Source organism: Schistocerca americana, chromosome 3 (assembly GCF_021461395.2).
Source record: "Schistocerca americana isolate TAMUIC-IGC-003095 chromosome 3, iqSchAmer2.1, whole genome shotgun sequence".
Taxonomy (NCBI): domain Eukaryota; kingdom Metazoa; phylum Arthropoda; class Insecta; order Orthoptera; family Acrididae; genus Schistocerca; species Schistocerca americana.
Genome location: NC_060121.1, coordinates 426,485,583 through 426,497,716, shown reverse-complemented (window position 1 = coordinate 426,497,716; position 12,134 = coordinate 426,485,583). Strand labels below are relative to the sequence as shown.

The following is a 12,134-nucleotide window of genomic DNA, read 5'->3' as shown; positions in this document are numbered from 1 at the left end:
GAATCGCATATTTATCATCTTTTTTTGGATAAAATAAATCTCTTTCTGATATTTAATTTGTTTATCGTTTAGTAGTTAGACAATATGTTTCATTTCCTTCCCATTTCTCGTGACTATTGAGCATAGACATTGATTAGAAACTTTATTAAATATAGTCTCTCTGCAACCCTTTTTACTACTCATCCACAGGGTCCTTGTATTAATTCTGTTATCTCCATATCTCCATTGAGCATAAGTTACAGTGGTAGTTAAATTGGGGGGGGGGGGGGGGCAATTGTTTGAATGTATGAGCAGCTCTCATGCAACTTCAGTCGAAACCAGATGTTACAAACATTTCTCGACCCTGCAAGCTCACACAAGATAATCCCTCAGTCATAATAGATTTGTTTTTGATACTGGTTGACTAACTTAAAGTAAGGATGGTTTGTCAACTACCCAAACAAAAATCTGACTAGTCATCAACCTGTCACTACATAGGACAAGTCTGAGTCGACTTTAGGTAAACTGAAGGTGGAGAGGGCAAGAAAGAAAAGGAAAGGAAACGGAGCAGATCACTGCTGTCAGTTGCATGGGGCTATTACGCTGAATCAGCTGCGACGAGTAAAAATGTGTACCCTAGAGCGATTCCAACTCGGGTTCTCCTGCTTACTTGGCAGCTGCGCTACCACTGCGCCATTGCAAGTGCACGGACTATACCAGTACGCCTCATGGCCGATCCATTTTCCAATCGAGTACCACCTGGCTGCAATTCCTGTCCATTTTCTCCATGTTCGTCCTCTGAGATTCCCACAGGACGTCGAACGTATTTATGCATTCGCATTGAAGGTGGATCCATTGCCCAGCTAGGCCAATCGAATTATATGAATGCGTCTTATAATAATAATGTGGTTTACATTTAATGATTTTTATATGCCAATGTGGCATGCAGAATCTGCAGCTGTTATACATTATACGTAAATTGAATTTCTTCCCCTCACTACCTTCAATTTACGTATAACATGTAATAGCTGCGGATTCTGCGTGGCGTCTGTCCTTTCGGACGTGTCAGAAAGAACAAACACTACACAGTCTGAGTCGATTATTGATGACAGAAAGGGGAGTCGATTACGTTGATGCCAGTTTCTCACTCATATTTATAAATAGCCACATTCAACACTTAAACCCACTCAGTGAGTCCTCAGTCATCCACTGAGGCAACAACAGCACATACACACAAACGTTGGACGCATGCCAGCGGACCAGGATAGAAGCTACAGTTAAAAATTCGACCACCTGGTATTTCCGAATTTCACATTTGTGATTTATACAATAAAAATTCAGTGACTGGTGCCCAACTCAAATAAAGTAGCACTCTTCCATGAAGCAAAATGGTAGACAATATTTTTATGCTTGTGGATTTAAACCATGGTACTGTTTCCCTCATCCAGAAATATGGCTTGTACAAGGTTGACAGATGACAGATCGTCCTCTCATCTCACATGCCGCCAATAACATAAATTATAATAACAGGCATCCTCACTCATGCTCTAAAGTACAGGCATTTTAAATGTGACATGCAGTTCGCGTGACACTTGGTAAATTTTCAAATGAAAAGGACATTGTATAACATATATACACAGCAATTTGTGTGTACAATGTGAAATTTGTGCACAGAAACATTTACCTACATAAAATTCATTTAATATTTTATATAAACAATGAAAGAAATGTCATATTCATTGGGATAAATAAGTAAGTTGACTAAATAAGATTTATATGAGAGTGTCTCCTACATTATTAAACAGATGACATATAAGTTGTTAAAATTACAATATATCTAGATTATCAATGACACTTTTTTCTCTTCACTATTTTGTGGTGTGCAAAAATCGAGCATGACTTCTGGGCATGATTAATATCTTCTTAGCTTCTTCTGTGTAAAAGGGTGTACAGTGTTTTAATATATGTCGCTGTTTCTGAATTTATGATATGGTTATATGTGCAACAATTGATGCATACACTGTGTCTAGTATGAAAATTACTGCTAGTCTGTGATATGTAGAAGCTTGAACTAGTTCTAAATGTCATTTTGTACATTCCTCAATCTGCGAAATTATCTGTTTTATGGTTTAAGGCGTGAATTGATTTCTGTTGTACTTTATTTTTTGAGGAGAAAGCCGCTTTTACTTAACATGACTTAAGTAGGATTGCTGTTATTTGCAAAATGTTCCTACAAAAGAAATACTGGCCACATATTGGCTGTATTATTGTTTTCTTTCAGAGAGCCATGCGTTTATTTCTGTTTTGCTATATGTTTCTGCACTTTGTCTAGCACTGAGCTGAGAAAGTCATTGCCGGCCGAAGTGGCCGTGCGGTTCTGGCGCTGCAGTCTGGAACCGCGAGACCGCTACGGTCGCGGGTTCGAATCCTGCCTCGGGCATGGATGTGTGTGATGTCCTTAGGTTAGTTAGGTTTAACTAGTTCTAAGTTCTAGGGGACTAATGACCTCAGCAGTTGAGTCCCATAGTGCTCAGAGCCATTTTTGAGAAAGTCATTAGCTAATTTACCACTCTCTTTGTGCAAAGGAATTTCCTTTGTCCTGTGTACCAACATTTTGCATACCACATTTTTGTGTTCTCATGAGTGGCACACGTGGCACAGATTGTGTAGGATACAGAAGCTATTGTGCAAGGTTTGTGAAATGAGTATCATAAATAATGTTGCTAAATACAGAAAAAAACAGTTACACAAGGGGAAAGACACCGTAAACAGGCAGCTTATGGCCATACATTTGCAAATACTCAAATGTACAGACAATAACATATGGAACCTAAGTACCTAATGACTGGTGGTGCACATGCTATTGAAGCTGGAAAGTCTGATATACAAGGAATATAGGAACAACAAAAAACGAAGACAATGTTAAAACACTCACATAGTATTCAGTGAGTAAGATACAACCTGTAAAACGAATGTCTGAAATGTACTGCAAAGAAGAACCTATCAGGCAACACATTAAAACAGCCATGGAAGCAGACAGTGCCAAAGACACTGAAAATCTGAATAACAATCAAATATCAGCCACAGGTCACAAACTAAATAAACCCATAGAGACGGAACTGAAGAGATATGAGGAAACTATAGGCACATACAAAACAATTTAAAAGCAACAACCAAACGAAATAATAGTCATCATGAAAGAAAATGAATATGGAGAAAAAACTCTTAAAATTTTAACACAAAAAGTAACATAGTGCAGCTGAATGAAGATCCAACAAAACAATTCCACAACAAAATCAAAGGAAGTTAACGAAAACACATTTCATGTTGACATGACATAAACAGAACCACATCACCTACATAGCCCTAATGCCCCCATATTAAGATGCCAACGTAAAGTCCACTAAGAAGAATCACCAATCATAAACTATATGAGTAGCCCTGTAAACAAACTGTTTCTCAAAGTCAATGTGTTTTTAAAAAGTTGTATCCTATATGAAACAATATAAAATCTGTAAATAACAATACATACTAGTCACTGAAATATGAGAGACATCCTCACAGATTGTGTCCATTTCATGCAGAATAGATGACGCAAACCTGTACAATAATATCCCTATTAAATTGGTCGTTAAAGTTATAAACAACTATTTAGTAAAGTACACAATGTGTTCACAAGCTGGAATTGTTTAATTAATGAACTAATCTCAAACTATAATTACATTCCATTCAATTTTAGTATATATCAACAACCTCCAATACGCTATTGTCATGAAAAGACCACCTAATGGGCAAGGCTCCATCATCATATGATGTAAGAAACAAGTTCTACACCACTAAAACAAAACAGCTTTCCTCTTTGTCCTACTTTGTGTGTGGTATATATAGAGGGTCAGCTCCAATTTCTGTAAGCCGAACTATAAGGCAACCTCTAGCATGTCCAGTGGGGCTTAGGAAAGTTATTTCAAAAATGTGTATATACCTGTGTTTATGTGAAGACTTTTTTACAAATTTTCACCATGCTAGAGTAAATGAAAGTAAGCCAGTTCTGTTAATCAGTACAACGAAAGCCCAGCCAAAGTTCAAAATTTCACATTTGTTTTCTTTACTGAATGATTACTTTTAGGCTGGGACCCATTTTCAAATCATCCCACAGGACAGAAAACCAAATTTATACTGTGTACAATACAGTCATTACCATTTAAGCACATTTCAGAAATATAGAACATATCGTTTCAAAACTTACATGTCAGACAGTCACAACTGTATATGTAAGAATACAAAACCATGTCAAAACTATATACACCTTAATAAATGCAAATGAACAATCACAGTGCATACAGGTAACTGGCAGTCTCCTCCTCCTGCTTGATAACGAAACCTCAGGGAGGGGGCGCCACACCAGGGTATAGAAAAACCTTTTGTATTTATTGGAACATTGTGCAACCATCAAAAATATAACAATTAATACAATAATAGTACAAGTCCACAATAAAAGTAATACTTTTTGAAATCTTTAACAAAAAAAAACATGTACTTAAAATCACTGAACAGTAAATCACAGTAGCTCCACATATGACCCATATGACAAAGTTATGTGCCACATTTGCACGTAAAAGCATTAAATTTAAACCACAACATTATTATTAAAAGAAAACAGAGCAATAGGACATTAAAAATCTTATTGAGTTTCAACATTTTACAAGCATAAAAGCTTCACTAACAAACTTCACAAAATATATGAATATACCAGCCATCCTTGGGGAAAACACACGAGTAGAATAAACACATGCCTGCTTGTATAGGGAGGCTGTGGGATTGTAGAGGGATGGGGGAAGAAGAGATAGGTGGGGAAGGCTGGAGGGATGGGAAATGGGGGGGGGGGAGGAGCATGAAGATGAAGAAGAACAGGAAGGATGTAAATAATATATTATCGGTAGTAGTAAAACAAACATACTAAAATTCGACCAGAAACGACTATTTGCCATTATTATAATCAAATTTTGGTGCTTTGTGAAAGATAACTTTGTGATTTAATATTTGTTTTTAATTGGGACATGTCAAGGGAAGAAATGTTTTATTGTTATATTTTTTGTAACGTTTGTTGTGGTAAAGTTTTTATTGATGGTTGTAAAGGACTGGAAGAGATGAAGATTTTTTTAATGTCCTATTATTTTGGTTTCTTCCAACACCAACGTTGTGGTTCACTTTTAATGATTTTTACACGACAATGTGACATACAACTTCGTCATATGGGCCATGTATATATGAATATACCAGCCATCCTTGGGGAAAACACACAAGTAGAATAAACACATGCCTGCTTGTATAGGGAGGCTGTGGGATTGTAGAGGGATGGGGGAAGAAGAGATAGGTGTTCAGTGATTTTAAGCATATGTTTTTGGTAAAATTTTTAAAAAGTATTAGTTTTATTATTGACTTGTACTATTCTATTATTAGTTGTATTTTTAATGGTTGGAAAATGCTGTAATAAATATAAATGGTTGCTGTATCCTGATAGGGCGTTGCATTCTCAAGGTTTCCTTACGGTAACAGGAGGAGTACACTGCAAGTTACCTGTATGTGCTGTAACTGTTCACGTGTGCTTCATAATATGTATGTAGTTTTGACATAGTTTTGTACTTTTGGAAATACCATTTTGACTATCTGGCACATGTCTTGAAACGATATATTCTGTGTTTTTGACACGTGCTTCAAAAACATGGTAATCACTGTATTGTACATGAATGTAAATTTGGTCTTCTGTCCTATAAGAAGACTTGGAAATGGGTCCAGGGCCAAAACTAGTCATTTAGTAAATAAAAAAGAAGTGCCATTCGCAATTTTGGCTAGTTTTTCGTTGTACAGACTTTTTTAAAATAAGTAACAGCTGAAGGGCTTGATATAATGCGAGAACTAGGCATTCTAGCCCTATTTCGCCCTGTTTACACCACATTAGTGTAGTCCAGCTGCCTTGCCTCTAACAATTAGTTCAATTCTCACATACTTTTGCATAAAGGTGTAATGCCACCATTAACAAACTTTATGTTACTGTATTCGTTTTATTAAGTACTTCCAAATTTCATTAAAGTGTGTACTACATTTTCAACAAAAACTAAGTATTTGCTTCAGTTTCTCGGTCGATGCAGTAGTTAGTAGGATTGAAGAAGCGTACTGTCATTTGCCAAAATTCGTTTTGATCTCTAAACATTTATGAAATAGGAGTGTTACATCTTATCATACTCACCTTGTCCTTCGGTTAAGTGTGGTTTAAGCAGAATCTCATAAAAGTTACAAAGGAGTCTGGTAAATGTTTATAGCTGCTGTAGATGTTGGACAGACACGATGATGGGTTACCTCCTTCTACACTATAACATTTATCATAAAATCATTTTTACTCCACATGCACTCAAATACTTGTAAGTACATGTATTGCTAGTTATGGTTTGTTGTAGACAGGCTTGTGTATCTCGACAACACAGTAAACAAAAATTATTTTAATGTTTTAGAGCTGACAAGTATAGGGCAAGAACAACCAAGTAAAATGTCTTAAGGGCAAATGACAAACGACAAGGATTGCGAAGTCACAAAAATGTGAAACTTTGAACTATAGCAGTATAATGACTTACAAACTAAGGCCAATAAAATACTACCGAAGTTCTCGGTAGTAAATCCCCTTGCGGTTTTGTTCATAGACTGAAAATTAAATAAAATCCAAAAACAAACTTACAACTTCAAAATTGGCTAAAGGATCAATAAAAGTATGTTTAATCGATAGGTCATAATAATTTAAATTGCTAGGTACAGTACAGTTAACAGAATAACGTTCCAATATCAACCCAAAATTATTCTAATCAACTGCATCAACTACTCACGGCCCAATCATAAAAGCCTACCATAATAATGTATGCAGCTGCAGTGAGAAAACAAAAAATAACTACACGTTAAGAACACAAATGCTGAAACTGATACTGCACCTGAAAATTTTACCAAATGACTTATGGCTCAATAAAACCTGTAAACCAGAATAAATTTTAAAAAAAGGCGACTACACATTTCACACACACTGAACTTTAGAGACGTTCCAGCAAGTTAACAACATGTACAGGCTAGCTCTACTGCCAACGGCTATGTAAACAAATTTACAATCAGTACAGGTACTTTAAGATTTGCTTGACATTCACCTAAAGTGCAAGAAATCCATCAGTAATTATATATTGAGGTTCACAGCACAATGGCCAAGGGATTAACAGGATGAACTTATTTTATAGGTCTCCTCTAGTTGGTGTTCCTCACATAAACATTTGAGGAAAACGCTTTACATAACCGACAAATTTCAAGCGAGACAAACACCCACCCTCGGGATGACAGGGCAGCAAACAACAATAACAGCTGATCAAATACAGTAACAGAATAGGCAAGGCTCAGTGGGCTGAAAGGTAAATGTGGGCACGACAAATAACATCAATCAAGTTGTTTGTTCAAAAAGGTCCGAAGTGAGAAGTAATATGGACTTGATGCAATCAGCTGACCAGCTGCCTCAGTAAAATATACAGTATACCTTTTAAGTCATATTTCCAAACTGTTTCCTGAATGTCACCAGATCCATTAAGCCATACAGTGAAGTCCATGACAAACAATTCATAAAATAATGGCTAATCTAGCCTGCAACACACACATATAGACGGAATAAGACATTACTCTGTTTATGTATAAGTCAATACACAAGCTTCCATAGTCCAAAATATAAAATCAGCTGTGCGAACACTAAGCTCTAAATCGTATTTCAATGAAATGGAAAAATGAACAGAGGCTGACAACTTTAAATCAACAGAATTTTTGTTAAAATGCGAGACACTAAATAATAAGTAATAAAATTACAAGGTACCTTAAAGAAAACTATCAAGTATGACATAAAAGATCACAGCAATAAATTTACATGGTGAAATTAAAGAAACCGTCTTGAAGGGACAACAGGCCGCCCATTAGTATGGTGACCAGACAGCCAGTCTGATACACGTTTGCCGCAATTTTCGAAAATGTACCTTAGATGCATAAAAAAAACGAGCACCTTTGACTCACAACACCAGACCGGAGTAACGAGAGAAATATCAAGTAGGCGCGAAAGGAACCGACATGCAGTTCTTAAGCGCAAAATTAATATTTGTTTTCAGAGGATCTCACACTGGTTCGCAATATGGGCAGGCGTTGGTTCCCCAGAGCAGAACTGCTCACCTCAGCTGTCGAGTAGCTGCCAATTAAATTCCTAAACGGTGCGAGGCCACCGTCTTCTGGCAACGTTCGGACAAAACAGAGCGCTCAAAAGCCCCTTGTCATTGCGGACCTTCAACTGCCACTATTGCCAGCCGGTTACCACCTTAGCCCTACCGCCCCCCCCCCCCCCCCCCCCAACAGCTAGCAGAGCACCGGAATATATCCCAATCGCCACTGCTATGAGCCCTCTATTGACCAAGCGTCCTATGGTCTTCCAACAATGGGCTGGAGACAAACCTAGCACAGACACAGTCGACACTAACAAAGACGTCGCGTGCCCAGAGCGCAATGATCTACCCTTTTTAAACAAAATAGTTCTTGATTTCAACCGTTTTCGCCATATTTGATGAGTCATTACACGTACTATTATGGTTTACTCACATTGTATAACTTCTGTTAATCAGTGAGATCTATGGTCGGCATTACCTTTGTTAAGTGCTTCTGCTGGACGAGGTAAGAGATGTCAATCAGCAAGTTTCGGGTCAGAGACAGTTGACATGAAAACTTTTTCAATCAAGTCAACATGTGGAATTTCTACATCGAAAGTTATAGCACTATGGTCGTTCGTAGTGGCATTCTGGTTTATATGCTACATCTACATACATACTCCGCAAGCCACCATGGGGCATGGCAGAGAGGTCCTTGTTCCAGTAACAGTCATTTTCTTTCTTATTCCACTCGTAAACTTAGTGATGGAAAAATGAGTGTCTGTATTGCATCTGTGTGAGCCATAATTTCTCTTGTCCTGTCTTCGCAGCAATATTGACAGCAATAGAATCATTCTGCAGTCAGTTGCAAATGATGCTTCTCCAAATTTTCTTAGTAGTCTTTATCCAAAAGAATGTCGTCTTTCCTCTACACATACCCATTTGGGTTCACGAAGCAGCTCTGTAATAAACGCATGCAGATAGAACCGAACGGTAACATTGAATTGGTTCGACCTGGTAGGAATCTGAAGCACTCAAGCAGTACTCAAGAATTGGTCGCTCAAGTGTTCTGTATGTGGTCTCCTTTATCGATCAGCTGGAATTCTCCAATTAAATCCGAGTCTACCATTTGCCTTCCCTTCTACCAACATTATGAGCTGGTTCCATTTTATATAGCTTTGTAACTTTACGCCTAGGTATTTAATTCAACTTTCTTCTTAGATTGCACCCAAGAGGTGCAAAACTCACAAGTTTTAAGAGAAAATTCCTTCTTTGCAGCATAACCAGATTTGCGCTTCAGTAAAAACAGAAACCGTTCTGGTATCTTCAATGTTTCCCAAGTCTCCCTTAAAACTACATAAGAAATGCTAACTTTCAATCATTTCCCAAATTTGCCAGAACAAGGAAGTCGAACCCTCACGGAAATTTTGTGATTCAAAGAATTAATCATCACCATATCTTTCAATCCTTTTTATTGATTTAACTTACATTGTACGTTGCCCCACTGAGGTAATCTATCTTCCAGAGTGTTATTTTGAAACTTAGTCCGTACTAAATCTTTCTCCTTCATACGCAATTTTTGCATTCACAATGTGCCACCAGCTAAAAATTATTTGTGTGACTAGAGCTGTATGTTCAGACACCATAAGAATAATATGTGGTGCTCACCAACGATCATCTCATATACATCTTTTTGAGGAGTTAGGCGTTTTGTCTGCTGCTCCATAGTATATTCATTCCCTCAAGAAGTTTGTTGTACCAATCCACTGTAGTTAAAAACAACAGTGATGTACGTTATTCCTATACCATACGAAAAATGGCATTTATTACTCCACAGTAAGGTTGTCTTTAGCACACAAATAAGAGCAGAATGTTGCGACCAAAATCTGTGATGGTTCACACAGTGATATGACATGTAGGATCGACAGCAAAGTAAAATATGAAAATAAACAGAAAAATTTTCCTCTTGACAACTCCTTCTATTCAGTAGAAAACTTTCTGTTACTGTAATGTGTAGAAGTTGGAAGGTAGGAATTACTAATTCACAACTGTACCGGTATATCAAAAAATAACTGGTAAATGACCAGCATGTAGCTATATATAAAAATTAATTTTTTATCTGAAGATAAAATGGTTCATTCCATACCATTACAATTATTTATTGAGCGTATGATTAATGTAAGGTAAAACAAATTAGGTAACTAACTGATCCGAAAATTTTGTGTCCTTATAAGCCAAGACGTTTAAAGCAAATGCAGCTTTTTCATAAAAAACATTGGGTGCTAGGTTAATATTTTGCTAACGAATATTGAAAAGAAGCAAGCCTTCAAATATCAATTCCAAATACTCAAAAGTTGCAGAAATATAAGATGAAAATTGTCAAAATCAGTAAACTTCAGCACTTTCTCGGGCTTAGCAATCCAGTTGTTTCAGGTACACTTCAGTATGTTTCCAATGTCACAAACTAGGAACAACTTTCTAGTACTGTGAATAGGATGAAGAATGCAGGTCTACAGTGTACAGTTAGGAGTAAGGCGGTTTCGTTTCAAGTTTTTCTGTTTATTACATTATTGCACGATACTAAAGGTAATATAATACAACCAGCTTTTTCTGTCTCATTAATTACTTTTCATAAGTATAATTTATCTGTGGAGCAGTTAAATTGCTAAGAGGTGTAATAGTCACAATGTATTTTAATTTTGAAAAGACACTGATGCAATTGAGACCCAAGCCCTTTTAGCTACATCGTTATTATGTTTTATTGACACCATGGGTTATGTCTTCCATAAAGGTCAAATGAAGCCCAATATAAATTTCATCCACTGACACATTTACCATAATTTCACCACTTTCCAAAAAAAAATTTCGTGGTCTTCAGGCATTTTATACTACCATCTACAGACAAACAATTTAAATCAAACTTTTCTTTCAGATTTCTTTACACAGGATGCATGTGGAAACGTTATAGCGGTGTTACTATTATAACCGATTTGTTACTGCTGACAATGCAGTTTTCATTCAAATTGTGTAACTGTTTCCCAGCAGAAGTTTCTTGTAATCATACTAATACAAATATTTAATTATGTATGTCCATCTAATCAAAAATAGTTACACTTTGATGATTTTCTGTTCACAGGGAAACACAGCTGGACAGCACTGGTTATTCGCAGTACTCGGGACCGTAACGCTTATCGCATCAGTTCTGGTGTCATTTTTACCTGAATCGTTGAATGAGAAGCTTCCAGAGACAATGAAAGACGCAGCGCTCTATGGTCGTGACCAGAAGTTCTGGACTCTTCCCGGAGGCAAGACCAGCTTACCAGAAACTACTCCACTCTACAAAACCGGTTTTACGGAATGTACCTCCTTCAGTAATCACAATGTATAGGGAACTGAAGTAGTCCGCAGTCTAGTGCCAAACTTTCGACATCGAACCTCTTTGGTATTTTGTGTCAATCGTTGCCGTCGCTTAATTATTAATACAGTTCTTAACTAGAGCGTGTGAAGCATAACGGACCACCACTGCAGGCTTTGCAACTTCAGAGAAATTTTATAGTTGTCGGTGAGTAATGAACCAAGGGAATCCAAACCAATGACTAGGAACAATTATCACTACACCACAGCAGCAATTTTTTTATGTCTTTGTTGCAGTAAGAACTTAGACATTTATTGGGGAGTCTTCTACGAAAGATGCAACAACAGATATAGCAAGATGCTCCGTATTCGTTTTTCCACGTATTCTTAGCCGCCCCAAAGTTACCATCAGAAAAGCAGATACAGAAACAAGATATCGAAGCATTTAAGATGCTTTCATTTATAATAATTTTTTTTTATTACTCGTCTCATTTCCAGATCACTTGAAAATGGTCAGCGCGTTTAGAATCCCAAGGAAGACAATCGAAAAATTTGACAGAATGTGTGGTGCAAGAAGCAGAATGTTAAGAAACAGAGTAA

General features: G+C 37.0%; 1 protein-coding gene across 1 annotated transcript in view; it reads left to right on the top strand.

Annotated features, from left to right (window-relative positions):
* LOC124607318 (solute carrier family 22 member 19-like) overlaps positions 1-11,871 on the top strand; it is a 59,053-nt gene extending 47,182 nt beyond the window's left edge. Inside the window, exon 4 of the mRNA XM_047139617.1 lies at positions 11,317-11,871. Coding sequence (XP_046995573.1) covers positions 11,317-11,568 — 252 coding nt within the window. The 3' untranslated portion in view covers positions 11,569-11,871. The remainder of the gene's footprint in view (positions 1-11,316) is intronic.
* The last annotated feature ends 263 nt before the right edge of the window (positions 11,872-12,134 follow it).